The sequence below is a fragment of the Peromyscus leucopus genome, chromosome 19 (genome assembly GCF_004664715.2).
Source record: "Peromyscus leucopus breed LL Stock chromosome 19, UCI_PerLeu_2.1, whole genome shotgun sequence".
In the NCBI taxonomy this organism is placed as follows: domain Eukaryota; kingdom Metazoa; phylum Chordata; class Mammalia; order Rodentia; family Cricetidae; genus Peromyscus; species Peromyscus leucopus.
Window position 1 is genome coordinate 31,120,303 of NC_051079.1, and position 24,734 is coordinate 31,145,036.

The 24,734-nt window shown below is 45.0% G+C and overlaps 1 protein-coding gene across 15 annotated transcripts in view; it reads right to left on the reverse strand.

Annotated features, from left to right (window-relative positions):
* Ppp2r2b (protein phosphatase 2 regulatory subunit Bbeta) overlaps positions 1–24,734 on the reverse strand; it is a 410,600-nt gene that overhangs the window by 37,417 nt on the left and 348,449 nt on the right. For all 15 annotated transcript variants that reach the window (XM_028881723.2, XM_028881726.2, XM_037197121.1 and 12 more), the window contains 2 exons: positions 17,072–17,249; positions 847–1,011 (listed from right to left, as the gene is read on the reverse strand). In XM_028881723.2, coding sequence (XP_028737556.1) covers positions 847–1,011; positions 17,072–17,249 — 343 coding nt within the window. The remainder of the gene's footprint in view (positions 1–846; positions 1,012–17,071; positions 17,250–24,734) is intronic.

Genomic DNA, 24,734 nt, shown 5'->3' on the forward strand with positions numbered 1-24,734 from the left:
TGCCGTCTATTGCTCCCGCCTCATGCTCAGAAGATACCAGCACTGCCTTATTCATGTAGCAGTGTTGATCTCTTCTGCCCACATGCCCTGGGAGGACTGTGGGGCTCAGGAGGATTGCCTGAGGTCACATAGGCACCAAGTGCCAGGGTTTAGCTCTACTCCTCAAGTACCGTTCATTCTAAACCATTCTCACTTAAAAGCCTCCGAGAGCGTTGTCCATTCTCCAGCTTGAGTTCTGGGCTCAGCAATTTTCCCAGTAAGTTCACAGTTCATTCCTCTGCATTCAGGACTCACGTGGGCCTGCCTGACTCTAAAGCCCAGGCTTGTATCTGTCACACTGGCTGGGAGGGCATCAGAGCTTCTTAGGGCCCCTCAGAAATATCTCCAGCCGGTGTCCACCCACCTTGTTCCATATTCACTTACCGGAGAGAACCTGTCTCTTAAGGTGGCTCATGTTACCTCACACACAGCAGGTCCAAACTGAACACAAATGCTTCATGCCTAGTATGACTTCCCAGTAGCCCGCATCCCACCATTTATATCAGCCACTGGGCATGTCCTCCCCCCCCCTTCCTCTACCCTGCATTTACGCCTACCTCCTTCCTTCCCTGCGTTGCCTACCCAGTGGTTCTCAACCTGTGGGTCATGACCCCTTTGGAGGGGTTGCAGATCAGATATCCTGCCTATCAGATATTTATATTGTGATTCACAACAGTAGCAAAAGTACAGTCATGAAGTAGCAATAAAAATAATTTTCTGATGCCGGGTGGCAGTGGCACACGCCTTTAATCCCTGCACTCACTGCAGCCCCCCCCCTGCACCCCGGTCCCTTGTGCTGATACTCACACTTGGTGTGCCTGTCACACAGGGCGGACGCCCGCATGTCGCACAGCCGGATTGTCCCCTTGCTGCTGCTGTATACAAAGGTGTTGCAGTGATGAGGGTGGAACTCGGCCGCGGTGATCACCTCGGTGAGCTCCTCCATGTTGGCTGGCTTGATGTCCACGATATCTGGCGCAGGCGAGTCAAGGAGGATCGAGGAGAAGGGGGCCGGGGTTGAGCCATGAGCTGCCCTTGCTGTGAGTGCTATGGGAACATTTACCATGCACAGGGGCATCTCAACAGGAGGCTGTTAGCTGAGGAGCAGGCAGCGGTAAATTCTGGCAGCCGAGGCTCAGGGACTTGGAGGGATGGGGTTGCCCAGTAGTCAGAGGTAGAACTTAGGTCTAAGCTGGGTGTGGTGGCTCATGACTCTAATTACTGAACTCAGGAAGTGAGGCAAGAGGATTGCTGTGAGTTCCAGTTTAGCCTGGGCCACACTGTGAAACCCTGTCCCAATGAACTTAGGTTTCCTGACTCCTCATCTCTCTCTCTCTTTTTTTTTTTTTTCCGAGACAGGGTTTCTCTGTGTAGCTTTGCGCCTTTCCTGGAGCTCATAGCCCAGGTGGGCCTCGAACTCACAGAGATCCGCCTGGCTCTGCCTCCCGAATGCTGGGATTAAAGGCGTGCGCTATCACCGCCCGGTCCCCATCTCTATTTTATCTTCTGTGACATGTAGAAGACAAACTCATACTTGGCCATGAGATCACTTGAGAGTGTTTCCCATTCTACAGCAATAGCCCCGGATCCAGCTAGGCCCACTCTAGCCAAACTATTGAATTTGAACTCTTACTGGGATCTCTGGGGTAATTAATGAAACCTACAACAGGCTGCAAATCCTCTCCCATGAACTATCCACATAACAGCAGCAGCAGCCACTCAATGAGGGTTTGTTAAAGAGCCTCTTAGTGCACATATCCTGAACTTTGTCTCATTTTATCCTTATAACAACACTATGAATAACATGTTTTACACCCATTTTCAGGGCTGGAAGTGGAGGCTCTGTGAGCATTCAAGAAGGTTCCGCAGGAGACAAGGCTGGGGAGATACTCAGCAGGTGAAGGTGCTTGCTACTAAGCCTGACTGATCTGAGTTTGATCTCTTGGACCCACAGAGTAGGAGACAGTTAACTTCCACAAGCTGTATTCTGACTTCCACAGGCATGCTGAGGAACACGTTCACTACACACACAGACACTATCTCTGTATCTCTATCTCTCTATCTGTCTATCATCTATCTATCTATCTATCTATCTATCTATCTATCTATCTATCTATCTATCTTATCATCTATCAGTCTACATCAACCACCAGCCACAGCTAGTGATTGACAATACTGGGACTTCACTCCAGATGCAAAGCCTGGGAGATTTCACAATTGCCCAGTTTCTCTCCTTTGAGATGAACAGGCCTTTTAGTCTGTAAGCTGTGATTTGCTAGGGCTGGGGTGTTGGGTGGGAGCTTAAGTGTCAGAAAGATTCCATCTATGTATAGTGAGGGATTTGGGATCATGGGGGATATACTCAGTTTTAGCCTCCAAGTTCCCACCTCCCCAGTATATTCCTTTGTTATATATATATATAATTTTATATGTTATATAAAATAATATATAATATACAAATATTATATAATATTTATATAATATATCATATAACATTATATATAATATTTATATATTATATATTATATTAAATATTATATATAATATATTATATCATTATATAATATATTTATATATATAATGTAATATATAATATGTAACATATATACATTTATATGCTTATATATTTTGAAGCTATATCCTTGTATATCAGAATGAAACATTTAGACTTTTGTTTATAAAGGCAATTCAGTGGAGATTAAAAACAAATTCTTTCCAAAGGATACACAGCAGAAGTGAAGGAATTGGCTTGCACATGCCCTGTCATATCCCTACCAAGAGTCTGCAAGGCTCCTGGCTGGAGCTGAGGTTCTGTCTGGGGATGAGCTGTACTTTGTCATGTGGCTATTGGGGTGCAGCAATGCTGAGCAAGAGGACCTGCATTTCCCACTACTCCACTTTTTGATGTTTGCCCCATCACCAGTTTTTTCTTTAGATTGCCTCACTTTTTCAGCTCGTCTAAGCATTAAGCCAACATTCATGAAAGGATGGGTTTCATCATCCATGTGAAAACGAACACATAGTGATTAAAATGAAAATGTATGGGCCAGGAATCTTTGTTCCACGCTTTGGGAAAAAAAAAACAAAAACGTGTTGCGTGAACATTTTGAACAGTAGCTTGACACAGACCATTCTAGAGATGTTTTTGCCTAAGCAAGCAACACAGCTCCCTCTTAGACATGGATACAGGCATGAACACGCAATATGCTCATATTTTTAGCCCTAGTAGCACCAATTAGGTAGCCATTTACTAACTAATATAGACACGTACCAGCAAACACCACCTAGGTTCCTGCTAGAGCTGTTGCTGCATGGGATTTGTTCCGATGGCTTTGCACCAGGCTGTGCCTCTTGCTATTTATCTCTTAGGCATCCTGTTGCATTCTTTCTAAAATTAGCATGGGCCTGTGCTAACATTGCCTTTTGGCACATTTTCATCTACCAAAACCAGACGTAAAGATGACTTGGTTAGGCAGGGCATGTGTATTCCTGGATTAATAAAACACTACCTCTCAACTCAGCCTCTGCATTTGGTATACACACCTGGAGCCCACACCCAAACAGCTTGGGAGGGGCTGCAGGCTGCAGCTCTGATGTGCTTTCTGGCTGCTGACCTGCGCCTTGGGCTTGGTGTGCATGCCACTGTGTAGGGTAAGCAGTAAGCAGAGGTTCTTGTTCAGTTGCTGTCAGATTCCATCAAAAAGTGCCTCCCTACTCTATGTTGCCAGCGAGCATGTTTTCCTTTTTTTCCAAAGTAAGGCGAGAAAATCTGGTGTCAGCTTTCTCAGCCTTTACCAGTATAGCTCAGCAAACAAATTGCCCTGGAAGAGATCTTCGCTGTGTGGGCGAGGGAGGTGCTACAGCCACAGTTATTTTTTTTCCTACCTAAAAATAAAGTCCCAAAGTCAGAAGATGAGAAAACAAAGTGCCTAAGCATGTCTGTGCCTCTGGGAGCATCCTCCCACTATCGAGGATGTCTTCCTGGAGCAGTGCCTGGTGGATCTGCCTCTGTCCGCTGTTTCTAGATTTGTCCCACCTCCTATCCATCCTTCATCTGAAGGCTGTGGTGATATATTGTGTATCCTAATAAACTGGCCTGAGGATCAGAGGACAGAGCCAGCCACTAGACTAGACATAGAGGCCAGGCAGTGGTGGCACACACCCTTAATCCTATCACTCAGGAGGCAGAAATCCGTCTGGATCTCTGTGAGTTCAAGGCCACACTGGAAACAGAGCCAGGCAGGGGTGGCACAGACCTTTAATCCCAGTACTGGGAAAGCACACACACGCCTTTGATTCCAGGAAGTGAGGAAACAGGAACTCACTCTCTTTAGCCTGAGGATATCGTGGAGGTAAGAACTGGTGCTGGCTGTTCTGCTTCTCTGATCTTTCAGCTTTCACCCTGATATCTGACTTTGGTTTTTGTTTTTTTTTTTTAAAAGACCATTTAAGAATTGAACAACAGAAGCCACTTGATTCTTCTTCAAGGTCTGAGTCTCCCTCATGATACAGTGCTTGGGTTTGATTCAGGTTTGGCCAAGGGAAGAAGCCATGATTCTATCTCTCTTTAGCACAATCGCTAGTAGCTACTATCTACTGAGTGTTGAGCATGCCTGGACCAACCAAGTGTCTTACAGTCTCATTTGTCCTTCATTCCAGGCAGATGAAGTTAGTGCCATTAACAATCCTGTTTTACAGCTGACAAAACAGATGAGATAATTTTTTCTTTCTAATCAGGAAAAGCTTTTGTGTTTTAAATCTGTTCTTTGCCATTTTCATCCATGTATTCATTACATTCAGGTTCCTTTTGACCCCGCCCTCCTCTGTCCCTTGCTCTTATCAACCTCTCATCTTTTTTTTTTTTTTTTTTTTTTTTTTTTTTTTTTTTTTTTTTTTTTTTTTGAGACAGGGTTTTTCTGTGTAGCTCTGGCTGTCTTAGAACTCACTCTGTAGACCAGGCTGGCCTCGAACTCAGAGATCTGCCTGCCTCTGCCTCTCAAGTACTGGGATTAAAGGTGTGCGTCACCACTGCCTGCCCTTCATCCTTTCTTTATGTTCCTTTTCCATATTCATATGCTTTTGTTATTTTCTTTATTTTTCTTTGAGACCCCATGAGCTTACCCAAGGTCACCTGTGTGACTGTGGCTTTGCATAATTTATTTGTGAGTATATGTGCACACATGTGCCAAGGTGCGCAAAGGACATTGGCGGAGTTGGTTTTTCTCCTTCCATTGTGTGGATCTGGGGGATCGAACTCAGGCCATCAGTCTTGGTGGCAAGAGACTTGCTGAGACATTTTTCTCACCTCTGAGATAAATATCTTAGGGCCGTAGGACTGTATGGGTAGAGCTGGGATTTGCACTCAGGCTTGTGTAAGGATTCTTTACATGCAGCCACACTGCATTGTATGAGGAATGGCCCCACAAGACCAGTTTCCCTGAGTGGGTTTGTCTGGCTCTAGAGGAACAATGACTGGCTTCCCAGGTAGGGCTCTATCTCCTTTGAATTATGCCCCTGAAAGCTCCACCAACTACATTTCCAGGATGATATTTTCCAGAACCAGAATTTTTATGTCCTATGATATAATTGACTTGCTTGAACTAGGAGTTGGGACAAAAACCTGACAAGAGCTTTCTTGTCCTATTTTCTAAGGGAAGACTTGGCTGAATTCTAGAAATGTGGGAGAGAGTCTAGTTAGCAAAATTTGATGTCTTCTGAGGAAGATAGGAGGAGACCCAACATGGATGCCCAGAAACCCAGGCCATCTCTCTCTCAGGTTCCAAAGGGAGATGTGTGAACCCTTCATATTGGGAAGGAGGGAGAAAGGTGCTAAGCAATGGAAGGTGCCCTATATTACTGGAAAATGGGAGGATGTATTTTGACAGTCAGTTTTCTCCATCTGATCCTTTTGAGCATTCTATCTAAATTATTTCCCTGTTGTTCCAAAGAACTAAACAGCAAAAGATATCACTGGGCTCGTGCCTAATATACAACCCAGACAGCCAACAGATTGCCATTAAATTAACCCTGAGGCCTGACAGGTCTGTTCTTTTTGACCCCAACTGCTTGGGGCATTCCTTATTAATGCTAAACCCAGGCAAATTACCTCGACTCACAAAAGGGGTTAATCTGGCTCTGGGGTGGGGGGCAACTCTGGAGACAGCTCTGAGGATAAGATGGGGCATAGCCAGCCTGGCAGCTGAGCTCTATGCTTGCAAGGCAGACGGCGGGAAGGTGAGGGCACTGCTGTGCCAGGCAGTTGCCTAAGGCATCATTGAAAGTAATAATTGAAGACATCAGGAGGTCACCCCTTCAGGGATTGGCTTCGAACAAATAAGCAGTCCAAGCCATAAATTACACCAGCAGTGAACTGGGGGGGGGGTAGGCTGATGGGATCAGGACTGGGTGGTGAAGGGAGAGGGAAGGTTTTCAGTCATTTATGCCATCCACCTTTGGAAGACTCGAGCTTTCTATACCTGTCATTCCCCTGCCTCTAGTCAATGGTTACATATGAAAGACTGACAGTAACCTAAATAAATATACAGAAACACATGATAAAGTGAACTTATAAAAAACCTGTCATTAGATTATTTTTGCAGTGAAATGTCCAAGTACATAAAAAAAAAAATCCACTGCATGCAAAATTGTATCTCTAGGAACATAATGCGGTTTAAGCTTATACCTGAAAGTGATGAGCTTCAAAGCAGGTGGAACATGGAGGGGCTTGTGATGATTCTATGAGGATGTATCCATGAGTGTTTTTTTTTTTTTAACTATCTGCACTATTCCCACATTTTCATTCAATGAAATAGTAAGATTTTAGAGTATAATAATATTTAAGACAGATTTTATGCTTATCATATATTATTTTAGGTGAGGAAAATTAGGTATAAAATATATACTACAGTCTGATCATTCAAGAAAACATGATGAACAAGAGCAAGAGAAATAGATGGGAAACACAGGATGTCTTGCATAGAGAACAGATCTCAAAGTCAGAGAATCACCTGTGAGTAAGTGGAGTCCGCTCATCTACTTAGTCCATGACACTCCTGGAGAATGGACAATCTGCTAGTGATCTTACAGGTACAATGAAAATGCCAGTGACCAAAGCAGAAACAATCCCAACCTACAGGGTCTGTATCAGGGGGACTGTGGTTGACAGACAAGGTACATCAGTTACATTAGGCAGTGGCCACTGGAATAGCAGGAAGAGAGGAGGGTCTCTCTCTCTCTCTCTCTCTCTCTCTCTCTCTCTCTCTCTGTCTCTCTCTCTCTCTCTCTCCATGTGTGAGTGTATACACCTGTGCTGGTGTGTGCATATGTGTGTGTGAGTGTGTATGAGTGTGAATGTGTGTGTGCATGAATGTGTGTGTATGGGGGGGGGGAGTGAGAGGTAGGGTATCCCAGTCTGAATGGAAGAAAGGCTCCTGACAAATCAAGACTTCAAGTTTTTTAGTTTCCCCCCTGCTTCCCCCCTTTTTTTTCTCAACCAGTATGGCTGAATTACCTGGCATTCTCACAACTGAGAGGCAACATCAGTGGTGAGGTTATTGGTTATTTTATTTCATTTTCCAAGATCTCTACAATGAATAATATGTCCTATTAAACCAAGAAAACAACCAGGCCTTAACAATAGGAGCTTCTTTGCCTAGAGTCATGCAGAGTCATCCCTGAGAGCTGAGACAGGCCCCTGAGCTCAGGGGGTAGAGTTCAAGAAAACACTGATAAGTACGGTGATGGTAACAAATGCAGCTGGGAGACCATTTTCATTCCTTCTGTTTAGCTGAGAGAACTTGAGAAAGTCACTTTATCTCTCTGGGGTTCAATTTATTTGCCTTCACATGAATAGAATCCTATTAACAATCCCCAAGGATTTTAATTATTAGAAGAGATAATGGAGAAAAAGTATTTAAATCCTCTTCATCTTAGACAGAATCCCATTTTCTAAAGGAAGTACATGTATCCAAGAAAACCATTTCCATGCAGTGTCTTGGGGTCCAAGTGGCTGTTCATAAGTGCCTCTGACTCACTGCACTGATTTTTCTGATACTGACAATTATTTCCCCAAGACCTGGCTAAGTACGAGAGAGTTGAAGATCCTTGCAGAGTTGTTAAACACATAGGCCATGCTACATTTACTGGCTGAGGGTACTGGGTTTCAAAAGCAGCAGAGGCTGCCTACATGCTATGGAAAGTCTTTCGGTTCTAAAGTGGGGAAATAGTTGTATGTTGGCTTTGACCTCTGAGCCTATTACAGTTGGTCCCCCTTTTAGGGGACACATATTACCATGTTTTGGCTTTGACCTCTGAGCCTATTACAGTTGGACCCCCGTTTAGGGGACACATATTACCATGAGATTTTTTTTTTTTTATATTCAAATTTGATCCTTGGCTATTAAGCAGTGATCACAAAGTGCCCAATTTTATCAGCTAAAAGGACACCAGTAAGGCATTGGTGATTTCTGAGGCAGACTTCATGGAATATTCATCTTTTAGGAGCTTAAAAAGTCAGTGTGCAAATATCCGCAGAGTATTTGCCATGTGCTAGGTTCAGGCTTAGTGACTGACAGAGATGCATAATGCCATAAGTCCACAGGGTGTTTTACAAGACTTTTGTTGCAACACCCTTTATGACTGGGGAACCCTTGGAAACCCCACAGCCACAGACTCTTCCTAGGTATATGTAAAAAGCCCAAAATTGTGTTATAAAAATTTATAAACCAAGAGTCTGTTCAAATATTGTTTCCATCATGAAACTGTCCAGCTGTAGGGACCCTTCCTGTCTGTGCATCCTTGGAGGACACATACTACATATTATGTGTTTGGTTACATTGGCATGGTTGAATATAGATTTTACTATATAAACTTATTTGGAGATAAGCTGCTAAAACTTTAAATCTCAAATATGTTGTGGAATATTATTTTAAGGTGTGTTACTTTTGTTTATGTTGCATTTGTTTAACTCTGTGAAGCTGTGTTACTTTGTCTGTCTAAAATATCTGATGGTCTAATAAAGAGCTGAGTAGCCAATAGCAAGGCAGGAGGATAGGCAGGGCTGGCAGGCAGTAAGAATATATAGAAGGAGAAATTTGGAAGAAGAAAGAAAAAAGGAACAAGAGAACAAAGAGAAGACCTCAAGGGGCCAGCCACCCAACCACCCAGCTACACAGCCAGCCATGGAATAAGAGTGAAAGTAAGATATAAGAAAGTAAGAAGTAAGAAAAGGAAAAAGCTCAGAGGAAAAATGTAGATGGGATAATTTAAGTTAAAAAAAAGCTGGCAAGAAACAAGGCAAGTTGAGGCCAGGCATTTATAATTAAGAATAAGCCTCCATGTGTTTTATTTGGGAGATGGGTGATCCGCTCCCAAAAAAGCCAAAAGAGCAAAACAATCAACTACACAAATACTACCAGTTACAGAATCTCAAATGCTCTTGAACATAGAAACTCATGTACACAGGGGGAAGAGTTGTCTTCCCTCAAAGGCTGTGTGTTTGTCTCTTTCTATGGCACACTTACTCTGATGGCTTTGGGAAATGCTAGCTTTGTTAAATTGACCTTGGGATTCCCTTTCTCCTGTTTCAGACTAGTCTCAATTATAAGGGATAGTCTCTTCAGAAAGTTGGAGGACAAAAGGGAGAAAGTGAGTCATTCACCCACTTACCCCACCTCAGTGTAGACATGAAGGGATTTTATAGATAAAGCTGAAGATCCCTAGTCAGTTGAATATAAGTTAATAAAAAAAGGAGACCATGTAGGGTGGGTCTGTCTGGAAGGCATTTATTTACTTCTATTTATTTATTTTTGAGCCAGGGTTTTTCTACTTAGCCTTGGCTATACCAGAACTTACTTTGTAGATAAGGCTGGTCTTAAATCCAGAGATCTCCCGCCTCTGCCTCCTAAGTGCTGGGATTAAAGGTGTGCACCACCATGCCCGGTCTAACTGGAGGACATTTAATAGTGAGCTCAGGGCTGGTTTGGGGATAGGGTCATTTTGGAGAGGGCCTGCCTCCTTCACATAAGGTCCTGGGTTTGATTCTAGCCCTGCATGAACTGGGAGTGGTGGCACAGTAGAGGATCAGAAACTCAAGGTCATCCTTGGCTACAGAACAAGTTTGAGGCTAGCCCAGGCTAAGAGGAAGCTCAGACATTCCTTGAGAGCTGGCAGGTCTGCAATTTCTCTTGATGGCTCCTCAGTCTTCCCTCCTGACTGCTGTCCCTGGACAGCCTTCCATTCATGCCTGCGGGATTCCACCTGCTTGTGATTTTCCATCCCTGACTCCATGTCTTGAACATGGCACATGCCTGGCCAGTCATCCACCTACAAGGCCAATTCACTGGCATATGCCCATCACTAGTGCTTTAATCATTCCTTCTCAGTTCTCATCTTCTAGATTCTTCACCCCAGTTCTCCCACTGAACTCCATCCCATTCACCCACCAGATTCCAGGGCTGTGGCATCGGGATGGAGCTGTATTCCCCATGTCATCCCAGTTTGCATAGTAAGAGCTCAGCAATGCTTATGACAGTTATTCGACTCATTCTTGTGACTTGGGGGGTGGGGTCTCTTCTAAACTTCTTTACATGTTCAAGAGCAGAAAACCCATGGTAGGCACTGCAGGTCAATGGATGAAGTCACCAAGCTGGTGGAATGTGAATTCTATAACCTTTGATTGTCTTAGGAGAGAGAAGTACAAGGCAGCATGGCACTTCACAGGGTCGCTCATGTAACCCTTGCAATGACCTCCTGAGACAGGAATTTTATTATTTCTATTAATTGATGATGGAATTGAGGGATAGAGAGATGTCGAATGACCAATCAAGGTTACACACATTTGGGAGCCAGTACTGGGTTTAGGTCTAATGCATCTGACACCTTAGTCTTCAGTCCCGAGTCAGGTGGGGAGTGCACACCTGTAGCCCCAGAATTTCAGGAGGCTGATGCAGGAGGATCACCAGTTTGAGGTTAAGCTGGTCTACGAAGTGGGGTCCCATCTCAAAATGACAAAAAGTAAAGCCACAGTCCAATACCTAGGCTGTTACCCTACTCTGTGGGAACTGAAGAAACCCAAGAGAGACGCACATGGTCCAATTCCTGTTGTCTGTCCCAACTATAGGAGGCCCAAATGGCTCATCTCCCGAGGGGAGAGTTTGAGCTATCATTGGTTAGCCTTAGAAATTGGGGCTTAAATCTACAGATTCAATGCAATCCCCATCAAAACCCCAACACAATTCTTCACAGACTTGGAAAGAACAACACTCAACTTCATATGGAAAAACAAAAGACCCAGGATAGCTAAAAGAATCCTATATAATAAAGCAACCTCTGGAGGCATCACCATCCCTGACCTCAAACTCTACTATAGAGCTATAGTAATAAAAAACAGCTTGGTACTGGTATAAAAACCGACATACAGACAAATGGAATTGAATTGAAGACCCTGACATTAACCCATGCACATATGAACACCTGATTTTTGACAAAGAAGCTAAAACTATACAATGGAAAAAAGAAAGTATCTTCAACAAATGGTGCTGGCATAACTGGATGTCAATATGTAAAAGATTACAAATAGGTCCATATCTGTCACCATGCACAAAGCTCAACTCCAAGTGGATCAAAGACCTCAACATAAATCCAACTACGCTGAACTTGATAGAAGAAAAAGTAGGAAGTACTCTTGAACGCATTGGCACAGGAGATCACTTCCTAAATATAATACCAGCAGCACAGACCCTGAGAACAACAATTAATAAATGGGACCTCTTGAAACTGAGAAGCTTTTGTAGAGGAAAAGACAGGGTCAATAAGACCAAAAGACAGCCTACAGAATGGGAAAAGACCTTCACCAACCCCACATCTGACAGAGGATTGATCTTCAAAGTATATAAAGAACTCAAGAAATTAGACATCAAAATACTGAACAATCCAATAAAAAATGGGCTAAAGAGCTAAACAGAGAATTCTCAAAAGAAGAATCTCAAATGGCTGAAAGACATTTAAAGAAATGCTCAACATCCTTAGTCATCAGAGAAATGCAAATCAAAATGACTCTGAGATACCACCTTACACCTGTCAGAATGGCTATGATCAAAAACACTAATGACAGTCTATGTTGAAGAGGATGTGGAGCAAAGTGAACATTTCTCCACTGTTGATGGGAGTGCAAACTTGTACAACCACTGTGGAAATCAGTATGGTGGTTTCTCAGAAAATTGGGAATTGATCTACCTCAAGACCCAGCCATGCCACTCTTGGGCATATACCCAAGGAATGCTCAATCATACCACAAAGATACATGCTCAACTATGTTCATAGCAGCACTATTTGTAATAGCCAGAACCTGGAAACAATCTAGATACCCGTCAACTGAAGAATGGATTAAGAAAATGTGGTACACATACACAATGGAGTACTACTCAGCAGAGAAAAACAATGACAGCATGAAATTTGCAGGCAAATGGATGGAACTAGGAAATATCATCCTGAGTGAGGTAACCCAAACCCAGAAGGACAAACATGGTATGTAATCACTCATAAGTGGATTCTAGATATAAAGCAAAGGACAATCAGACTGCAACCCACAGAACCAGGGGAGGCTATATAGCAGGGGGGACCCTAGGATTGACTGTGGCTTATAATAAGTTTTGGTTTTACTCAATCACTGGGCAAGCCTCAGTGAAACATTTCACTATTAGGATAAGAATTTGTACTGTATCAAACTGATAATAGAAAAAAATAAATTAAAAAATAAAATAATAAAATAAAAAAGAAAGAAAACAAAACAAAACAACAAAAGAAATTGGGGCTTAGCATCTACACAAGCAAGGCAATTGGCTTGGGGAAACCTAGGGTTGCTTTCAGTATGGGGGTGGGTGCTGTCTCAGCACATGCAGGCGATATGCTGGGTTTGTCATCAGAGGGATGCTCTTCAGGGCCAGGGATACAGTTCAGTGGTAAAGCAATTACCTAGCATGCATGAAGCTTGATCCCAGCACCAGAAAGGGAGGAAAGTGTGATCTTATTTTATATAAAATGCCAGCCTAAAATTAATTTGTGCCTTTGCTCCCATAGTGGGATGAAAGACATCGTAAGAAGCAAGGAGAAGTGTGTATCAGGCTTCCATGTCTTCTTCCCCCAGGCTTGCCTGGCCATGACCCATTAGTGCAAAGGGGGAGGCAGCTGTCCATGGTGTGACCAAGTGCTGTACTTCTAGAAGCTAGAAATCAGAGTTGAGGCTATGTGCGTCCTGGATGGGGCAAGGTGACAAATGAAGCCACCTTCCAAGGATGCTGGGAGCAAGGTAAAAATATCCAGTTTTTTTTTCTTTTAGAGGCATCCTTAGAGTCAACTTATACAAGGAGTAACCTCACCTAAGCTTTCCAGTTTTGCTCCAGGGATGGCGGCCTGCTTAAAATTCCTCCTGCCACAGGGACCTTTGTGTGCACAAAGGTGGGAGGTGGAGGGGGTGGTTATAGTCATGCCCAATTTTTAAGCTGGGGATTCAAACTTGGGTCCTCATGTTTCTGCAGCAAATGTTCTTACCCACTGAGCCATCTCCCTGTTCCCAAAGAAGCTATGTGCTAAGAGCAAGCTTTGCTTATTAAAACCCAGGGCTACCTCTTGCTCTAGGAAATTACTAACCTAGCAATGATGTCCAGGTTTTCTGACTTCCAAGTCTTTATTGGTAAATAGAATGGTAGAGACTTAGTTAAAAACTACATTTGGTGGCAGCGGCAGAGCCAGTGACCACAGGACCAGAAATCCTGCCAGGCTACAGCCTGATCAGCAGAGTGATAACAGTGGGGTAGCAGGGCCCGCAGACAGTAGTTTAACTATCAGTAGATTCAGGTGTAGTCACTAAGCCAATGGAAAAACAACATTGATCATTTACTAAGTAAGGCGTGTTTCTAAGCATGTGTGTGTGTGTGTGTGTGTGTGTGTGAGAGAGAGAGAGAGAGAGAGAGAGAGAGAGAGAGAGAGAGAGAGAGAGAGAGAGAGAGAAAGAGAGACAGAGACAGAGACAGAGACAGAGACAGAGAAAGTCAGTCTCACAACCTCACAATTCTTTGGTAGAGTTCTTCCCTATGGAGGATGAGGTGGAGAACGGGTGTGTAGGTAAATAAAAGGCATGTTGTGAGAATGTTCACAGTCAGAAAAGTGGTGGGCCTGGGTGAGACAACTCTATTCTTGCCAGACTCTAAATCCTGTGCTGTGAGCTATGACATCAGTGTTGTGCCTGCATTTCCCCAACCAGATTTCCTTTCTACTTACTGAGTTAGTTCTTGATGTATACTTTGTAATTTAAGAGGAATTTTTAGCATCTGTGAACTCACAGGATGCGTGTTTTCTACCTTTGAGTATCACTAACACACAATTATGGAAACAGTCCATGTATTTTTTTGAAGCATTTTGTCTGCCACCCCAGTGGTTCCCACACCAGGCTTTTCAGGCGTCCCAAGTCATGCTCCTGTCTCTTTGACAGATGAAAGGCATAACAGAAGAAGATGCTAAACAGGAGGTATTTAAGACAAGGGCTGTTCTTGATACTTTTATGAGGATGTTGTGGGAAAGGGCCGCTGCCTCCTCCAGAGCTACACTTCAGTGCTGAGAGGCAAAAGGCTCTCGTTTGCACACCTTCCTGCCCGGGGCAGTCTGGCTGAAAGGCACTATATAGATATCAGTTATCATCACCCACATGATGACAGTGATTATTTTACATATGGCAGCGTTAAGGGTGAGCGCTAAGGTCTCATTTGTATGCCAGCATCTGGCAGGCTGTCACACATCTGCAGAAGATAACCTAAACGGCACTATTAATATGTCCCCTTTGCATTCTCCCCAAGGCATCTGTCTCCCCAAATGCCTGAGAAAGTTCCTTTCCCTCTTGAAGGCTGGAGGCAAAATTCAGAAAACTTGCCACCTAGGCTGGGGAAGCATACACTCGGAGTGACAGCTGGCTGAGCCCAGGCAGATTTCTGACTCTTGGAATAGATGTGAGGAGGGAAAGGCGAGCGCCATCTACATTCGTCCTATGAGCAGCTGCTTTGCCAGGAAAAATCTGCAGTCAGAGGCAGCTATTCCCAGGCTCATATAGTGTGTTACATCTGTTCTGGGATCAATGGTAGATGTCCAGTCACAGTCCCAAAAGCCAGTTCTCAGTGTCTCCAGATGTATCTCAGTGCTAGAACCTGGTTAAAGACACCTTCCCTAAGAACCTTCCGGGACTATCGGATGTCTCTGTGGTAGGGACTAATGAGCTGTGTACCCATTGCACAAATATCCTTTCCGTGTATGTATGTGAGTTGCACGCCCGTGTGTGGTTGTTGCTCTTCAGATAACCCCACCCCTCAAAAAGACAAGATCTCCCACTAGCCTCTAACTTACCAATAGGCTAGGATGGCCGGAGAGTGAGTCTGCCTCTACCTCCCGAGTGCGGGTATTCCGAGTGGGTGGCATCTCATCTGGATTATGTTTCCTGAGTTCTGGGGATGAAACTCAGGTTCTCAGGATTACTGAGCAAGCCCTTTACTGACTAACCCATTTCCTCAGCTTCGCTTTAACACCTTTCAAGTTAAATTTCCAAGTTAGGTTCCACCGTGGGGAGTCTCCCACGGCTGCACTCTGACCACCGACTATGACGTCACACCTGCTGTGGGCAGCAGCTTTCAGGTACAGAATGCTGAACCCATTGGAATACAGCAATGGGCCATTCGGGGCTCCTGCTCTCATAGCATTTACATTCTCAGGGGGGCAAACTAAAAACGCACACACTAAAACATTTCAAATCCCAGTAAGCATAGCGAAGACAGCAAGAAGAATACAGCTGCAGGCAGCCACTTGGAAACTAGGGGGAGAGTCTCCAGTGAGGGTAGACTCGACTGAGGCTGGAATAAAGAACCCCGGGGACACATTTCCAGACAGAGGGGACAGCAGGTACAAAGAGAGGAAGAACAAAGCTTAGCTGGGAATAGAAACATGGTAGCATGGCTGAAGCAGAGTGGACGAGGCAAGAGAGACAGGGCAGGTGTCAGAGGGAATCAGACTAGGAAGTTACTGGAGTGTTAGGTGCACAGCCAGGATGTCATGTAGGTCACATGGTAACTGATAGGCAGGGTATACGTGAGGAAGGAGAGGAATCAGGGCAGCCACAGGGGATGGAGACAATGGCATCCCACGTCAGTGAGTGTTGGTAGGAATGGGATGGAGGCGTCTCAGCTGTCTGGGGTTCATTTTAGAGGAAGTACAGATGGCTCATGGACTGGTGGGGCTGGGAGGGCAGAATTAAGGTTGACTAGGAGCCAGTACCCAACTCTCTGAGGGCGGAGACCATGAACTGAGTTTTGAACTAGAGCTAAGAGTCAGGGTTTAGGATAGACTGGGTGGGCATACTCTAGACCAGTGGTCTCAATCTTCCTAATGCTGTGACCCTTTAATACAATTCCTCATGTTGTGGTGAGCCCCAACCATAAAATTATTTTCATTGCTACTTCATAACTGTAATTTTGTTACTGTAATGAATGATAATGTAAATATCCGTGTTTTTCTGATGGTCTTTGGGGGTCATGACCCACAGGTCGAGAACAGCTGCAAAGATCAGCCTTTATCACTCAATGCAAGATGAGTAGAATGAGGTCAAGAACTGGCCTTATAGATAGACACTCAGGAATCTTTTTGTCTTTTCTCCATTCTAGTTAAGTGGAAGATAAGAGTGCTTCTAGTTTTTGTTTGAGGTGCTGGGGATCGAACCTGGTGTCTTGTAGACAAGTACCTACATCCTCAGCTGCATTAGGATCATTATGTCAAGCTGCATTAGGGTCACTAATTCACCGCATGAATAAATGGTTTTAGGTTACATTTCAGAGCTAGCCTTGCTGCCCTGTTCACAATGTAAGGTTTTCCTTCCTTGATGCCAGGCATTTTCTTTTTGACAGTTCCTTCCCCTTTGCCTCTTTCTCCCCAAGCCTCTCATACCTGGATACCCTTGAGTCAGACCAGTGGGCTATATTGGCTCGCAAGGAAAGGATACTAAAACTCTGATTGGTTATCTCAAAGTTCCACAGATTAATCCTCAGGTCATCAGCAGACATGTAGGTCTCGTAGTCGCTGTTGACAGATATGGAGTTGATGTGGTACGTGTGCGCATTGGCAAACACTCTTCGTGGGGTGGCCTCCACCATCAGGTCCATGGGTCTCAGGACGGGCACCTAGGATGAGAGAGGCACAGTGCTCAGGACGGAAGTGTTCATTGGCAGGAAATGGGTCGTGCTGTGCCCTTACCGCCACAGGGTAAGTCCCACCCTGAGGCCGAGAATTATGGAAACCAGTTGCCGTGCTCACCAAGTTCTGGGCCTTTCAGCGGTTGACACCTGGCACTGGGGCAGTGGCGGGGGTGGGTGGGGGGTGGGATGGGGGAGAGGGAGATGGTGACATTCAAAATTTATCAACTTGAAACATTTCTCCAGTCCCCTTCAGGGGACTTGGGTTCCATTGTGGGGACACAGTCTCCCAAACTCTCACCCCCAGCCTGTTTGCTTCACAGTTTTCAATTTAAACTTTTTCATGTTTTGAAAATATTGTGCATGCAGGCTGTGTTTACATCATTTCCACCGCCCTTCCCTCTTTACTTCCTCTCACATTCATGACCTCTTCTTTGGTTATTATCGCTTCACACACAAAAACACACACACAATATATATATATATATATATATATATATATATATATGCACACATTTACACACATTCACCGACCTACTGGGTTCATTTAGTGTTGCTAATATGTACTTTTTTTTTTTTTTGTTAAACGAGAAATTTACTCAGGAAGAAGATTGGAGGAAAATCTTAGGAATGTGTCATTTAGCTTCAACCTCAATCCATCTTTTTGTGTCCTCACATCATGTGCCAGTGGCCTGGGTTCCTTCCTAGTTTTACCCTTAACCTTTGTGGGCACCTTTAGGAACGCATTCCATCCCTCAAGACTCTAGTGACCCCAAATGAGCCACTGGTACATGAGGGCTTGTTGCATCCTGGTTGGCCTGGGCACATCTTTGTTTACAACTATTGTCCTCCAGTGCCAATTACGTAGTGTCACATTCAAACTGGCCCCCTGTTTGGACGGTAAATTACATGGTCACTCTTCTGAAATATAGAAGGTGTCCAGAAGTGTTTACTGAATGACTCAGTAGAGAAAAAGTCAGTAAGTGTTTTCTTCAAGGCAGGCTGGGGAGTTAGGCCGCTGAGAGAGAGTTCTCTCTGGAAAATGTGAACAAAGACACACACTCTTCTAAACAACCCAAATAAGCAAAGCACAGGGACAGCTCTTCAATAGAAACAAGGAGACAAAGAGCCACGTGGATCTTTCCCTGCCCTTACAAAGACTCTAGGAGGAGCCCTGGCTGATGTGACAGCAGGTGGTAGATTAAGACTAGCTTCTGAATCAACATCACCCCAGGTGGCAAGAAGGGGTGGCCCAAAGCAGGTTGACTCCCTGAAGGGCAGTCACCTGACAGCACCTTTTAGAAGGCAGAGTTCTCCCAGCTCCACTTTGGAGTTGTTCACAGGCTCCTGTGTGTGTGTGTGTCACGCGCGCGCGCACACACACAGGAGCCTGTGAACAGCTCCGAGAAAACATAGAGGGAGATCTAGACTGATAAGATGCTGGGTGCCAGGATAAAGGGAGGGGTTGATCTCTTGGGTCTCATATGCCAGGCATGGATGATGGTTTTGCAACACATGTCAGGGAGCAGGAGGCCGGTAAGTAACCACTGACTGATGGCCTGGGACGTGCCCCATGCTCTGGTCATTGGCTAAACCTGCTCTGTCCTCTTCCTTTGGAAGATGGTCATGGGGATTTATTGAGGCAATCACTATCCAGACCACCCACTCTTTCAGCAACACCAACTGAGCATTGTACAAAGTCCCAAGGGCTCACCCAGTAAGCATAGGACCCCGGCCTCACCATCATATGACTGTCGTAGCTGGGGGTGGGGAGCGAATGATCGCACACAATAACGGAGCCAGTGCCCCAGGGAGGAGGCATAGTATATATCGGGGTCTTGAGAGGCTTCCTGAGGATGGGTGAGTGTGTGGGGACATGAAAGATGAGTAACGGTCACCAGGCTGGCAGAAAGCAGGCTCTAGCCAGAGAAATGGGTTGAAGTGGGGGTGGTGATAGAGCCCATTGTAAGAGCAAATGTGATAGGGTAGATTGGGGGTGAGCTGTAAGAAGGGGGCTCTGTCTACCTCAAGAAGGTGGGAAGAATGGATGTGTTTGTAATGAGCCAGACATGGTCCAGGTCAAGTTTTGATCAGACCTTTCTGGAGGTATAGAGGAGATGAGTTAGGCAGCTGAGGTCCGACTTACACAGGTGAGTCTACGGGAGTGAACACTGGCTAAGGGCTTGTGTGAGTTGAGGTTTCACAGAGGATGAAACTGAGCTTCCTCCATGAACTTGGTCCCTGAAGTTACTGAAGCATCAGTGCCTGGCCAGGCACTCTTCACATAGAATCCCAGATAATTCTTTCAACAACCGTAAAACAGGCACGGCGGCGCAAAGCAAGATTACCAACAGGAGACGGGGCCAAGTTACTGTCCCAGGGCGGCCGGGATATGAGAAGGCACAGACAGGATTCGATCTCAGGACCCATCTGACCGCAAAGTGAGAGTTCTTTCCTCATCTACATCAGGCAGGAACCATTGTTCAGGGTGGGAACTGACCATTGCTTATAAGTAACCTGGATAAATAGCCAGGAGAGTTTGTAGAAGAGAGACCTTACTGATGTCACATCATGCTGTGGGTATGAAGCCTCCATAGGCGTCACCGATTTTCACAGTAAATGGACATGGCATCTATTTTGTGTGTTTTCGGAAACACATGCCACACTTTTACAGTTGGTCATAATGATGCTCACACTTGGAGCCTCTCAGTGCTCCCCAGAGATGCCTGAGTGCCAAGGAGGCCCCAGGGCCCAGGTCACTGGGATCTGTCAGGCTTCCTTGAAATCTTTGACCTCTAACCTGGTCCTTCACATCTGCACTGGGTCTTCATATTGCTCCTGTGGCTGTGTTCGATGCCGAGGGAAGCGTGACGACGGGATAAAGAGGCATTTCAAAGTGGTAGCTGCCAGCCCAGGGCTGCTGCCTAATGTGATGAGCCTGGTTGCTAATGCAGGCTGACACAATCCATGATGGGTTGTATAATGGGGAAGGGCTCAGAGCAGGTGTCTGGGGATGGAGCCCTCTGATGCTTTGCACAGATAAGGGATGTGTGCGTGTGCGTGTGCATGTGTGTGTGTGTGTGTGTGTGTGTGTGTGTGTGTGTGTGTGTATCTGTGTGTGCATGCATAGGTATATGCATATGTGCACAGGTATGTGTGGAGGAAGTCCCTGTATCACTCTTATATTCAAGTAAAGGCTTGTCCTCTGCCCTTGATGTCCGCATAAGGAGGGCCCTCGGCAGCTCGGGAAGGACCAGGTGGGTGGACTAGGCAGTCATGTAGAGACCGTGATTCCCGCATTGTCTGATTGTTCCTTCTGGGGCCATGCAGAGAGAAGAGCGGGGCACGGTTTCAAGAGTGACAGGCAATGTTGGGGCTTTCAGTGGAGAGTGCTGTTCTGGCAGTCTTCCTGTGCTATGAGCCAGCCATGGTGTTTAGAACCCCAGGTGTCAACTCCACCCCAGCCATGATCTCATTCAGCCTCTCCAGAGCCAGCCTTGGAAGGGGCTCCATTTGCCACCCTACAGGGGAGGATGCAGCCCAGTGTTACAGAGAGAGCAGGCTTAGCTTTTGATTTTGGGAGAACAAGAGCTTGCTATGTAGTCCAGGCTGGCCTCGAACCTGTGACTTGCCTACTTTAGTCTCTGAATGCTGGAATCATGAGCAAAAGCCCAGCCAGGTCTGGCACCACTTAACTCAGCTAATGCTTTTATCCGAGGCTTCCTGGCAGCAGCCGAGACAGCACCTAGAGTGACCCAAGCTGGGATACAGCGGTGTCCTTTCTAAGGCAGCATGCATCCCTCCAACTCCTCTGCTCAGGTTCAGTGTCTTCCTGAGGTTGGTTGTGCATGTGAGTAGTCTCACACACTTGTGTAGGTGATACTGAGAGGGATCAACACAACCCCTTTTTCTCGGGCACCTGGCATCCTGTAATTATATCCACTGATTGATTTTCCTGGGACAAACGGCAGCCCAAGTCTGACCTGCCATAGGCTTATAGAGAATCACTCTATTCAATTCCGCTTTCCAGTGGCATCCTCTCAGACAGACCTTTTATGAACAGACCCACATTAAGTGGCACCCATTTTTCTACTGCCTGAAATGTTTTAAACACTTAATCCAGTGAATTATCTTATCTTCATGATTCTCTAAGGGACGGACAAGAAAGGTGAGGCACAGAATGGCTGAGTAATTAATCTAAAGTCACACAGCTAGCCCCAGGCAGAGCAAATATGCCTGCACTCCTTGGCTCAGGAGTCAGCCTGACTCTCTCTTCTCCTGGTTCTGTACCAGGCTGCATAGATACTCAAGGAAGGGGTGCTGAGCTATACTGGAGTTCAGTGGGAACTGCCCAGGAGGTATCTCCCAAGGGGCCTTGCATCTCTTAGGGAGGTAGAGGTAGACTTAGGAAGGAGAGGATGCTGACAGAAGATGGACTAAAAGTCAGCTTGTGGGGGAGTGTCTATGCTCCTGAGAGCTGGACCAGTAACTTAATTATTCTCCCAACAAACACAATTAGATTTCTTCTCTGTACCACGCATGTCTCAGGGCATACACAGCCAACCTTGCTTCTGTGGAGTCTCTCTCTGTCTCTGTTTCTCTCTCTTATGACATGGCCTTTCCAGGAAGGCTTCTCTGAAGGGTGCCATGCGAGCAGATGCTAGAAGGACACGAGGCAGGGGGACCCACAGGTGCAAATGCACCAAGGCTGAGGCACGTGCAAAGCATCAGAGAACAGTGAAACTGGAGAAGATGCCACCACGGTCAGGGTGAGGGAGCTCGGGAGACTGGGAGGAGCAGCCCACTCACACTGCCGAGGAGCCTCTGTTCTCATTGTAATGAAACCTTGAACAATGTGGACGCTTGTCCAATTATCCATCCCACCTGGGGGGGGGGTAGAGTCTGGCGTGATGCACCCACTATTAAAGGGTAATTCAGTGTAACAAACCAGATCGAGTATGTACAAAGACTGTCAAATAAAATAAGCCACTAACAAATTCAATTACTCCCCATTTTTGGTGGGAAGAATGCCAGTCAGTCATTTTTCATTTAAAACATTATGCATCTTAATTCCATTTTTAAACACGAAAAGGAGCGTCACAGGGCCTCGCATGCTGTCTCTGGTGAGGTTTATTTTGGGTGACACGTCTCTCTTGGTCCTCAGAGAACTGACAGAGCATCAAGCCTCGCTCTGGTCACAAGCCTTGTTTCCTCTGTGGACTGGTGGGTGGGGTGGGGAAGCAGGAGGGACGGGTTGGCTCAGCTTATGATGACATATCAGAGCTGTTGTTTCCAGAATGAAACTGCCAATCAACAACACCCCGCCAAAACCCCCAAGGAATCCTATCCAAATAATACAATTTTTAGATCCCCTGCTCACACCCTTCAACAGCCTCAATATGGCCCTAATTTCTTCCTTTCCAGGCTTTGTCATAGAGATTGAAATAAGCCTCCAGAACAAAACCCCTTTGGACCAAGTCAGGCTTTGTGCTTTAGGATATTAAATAACAGAATTATACCTTTCATTTGACAAATACTTATTAAGTGCCAATCACTGCACCAGGCAATATGTGTACAGAGTGAACAAAATAGATTATACTGTGGAACTGAAAGTGCAATAGGAAAAAAAGACATTCATGTCTCAGGCAAGTGTATTGTTACAGACTGTCACTCATTCCACACTGACTTTTCATGAGAGAAAGAGAAAAAAAGGTTCCCAATTTAGATTAGGGGGATTAGGTAAGCTGTTTGGAAGGAAGTGAAAACTCACTCTCTCCAGAGCACCCCAGTTTCTAAGTCAGCTGCTCTTTACAGGGACAATTTGCCCATTAGATGAGTTCTGGAGATGGCTCTCAAGTAGCTTAGTGGATATTCCTGGCATTAGTGAGCAGAAGCTGGGGATGTTGTTAAATGCTGCCAGCGTACACAAGACCATTATAAAGAATTACCTAGACTAAAATGCCAATGATTCTGAAACTGAGAAGCTGAACTCTTAAGGGAGCCCCTCTGAGATACAGTGTAAACTGAGCAGACAGAGGAAAATCCATATCAGCTTACAACAGGCTGTGGAAAGTTCAGCTCAGGGCTGGGGACAGAAATCCGTGGGGGTCCACATGCTCTGTATGTGCAAAGTCCTGGCATCAATTTCCATACATAAGCATATATAACACACACATATATATGTGCACATACCTAACACTTACTTATATATGCCTATGTATCTATCACCTATCAACTACCCATATCTATCTATCTATCTATCTATCTATCTATCTATCTATCTATCTACCATCTATCTATCTATGCATCCATCCATCTTTCTTTATCTTTATTTCTTAGAGATTTAACTACTATTGGCAGAGTATGGATTACACCCCCCCACCAATTGCCTGGTAATATATATATATATATATACACATCTATATGAATAAAACTCAATGTACTGAAGATGATTTTCATGACAGAATAACAATTTCACATTCTCAGTGTCTGACTTCTAGCCTGTGTACAGAGAAGAGAGAAGAAACACCTTTCCCTCAGAAGAGAAACTCGCCATCTAATTACCACTTTGTGCAGAAGCCCGAGTCGCTGCCAGTTCTGTGCTATTTTCCCCCAGACATTTCCATTTTCTGCCAGCATCACTGCCTTTCAAGGCGTGTTTCCCTGATCACAGCCTTCTCTGTTATTTCCCTCAATGTTACACATTGTGTAATTTCACATGAAGGAGGAAACATCCTGAAATGTTACAGAGCAAGGCAATTCCAATTCACACATAGCTGGGGAAGGGCTGGGGAGGGAGAGGCAGTGGCTTCGTTTTGGATGAGTTTGGTGAGGATTAGTCACAGAAACTGCCTTTGCCTCCTATAGGCTATTGGTGAGAACACTGATAACATTCAGTGATGTTTGTTACTAGGATAAATATTCAATGAATATTTGGGGGCTAAAGATAATAGACCTGTAGCAGTATATTATAGTCTGTTATTTATGACTTTAGAATATACAGAATCAATGATATAAATACAAATTCAACACCAACTTGACAAATATTGCCAGCGAAGCTCCCTGGGAAGTCATTTACACAAAGAAAGCATGCATGTGCACCAAGATACCTTGCCAATACCCTGAAAACAGGACCTTTCATGTGTCTGAGCTTGTAGAGCCCTTTAGAGTTGAGGTGTGTCAGTTCTGCCTCCCACCTGCAGGTGGTGCCAGTGATCACTGGTGCCTATCCCACAGGACTGAGTTAACTTTCAATGACCTTTCAAGGTTGAATGATCTGATTCTTGGTTCTGATTGCATACTCAAATCTGTAAGCTCTCTTGTTTAAAACTGATGTCTGAGCCTTGCCACTTAAAAGTTAAGTCACCATGCCTGGGAAATGGAACTCAAGGACTGATATTTTGAAAACTAAACCCCCAAACCAGGTAACCAATGTAGACCCACAGCTGGGAACTAATGAATTTGGGGCTAAAG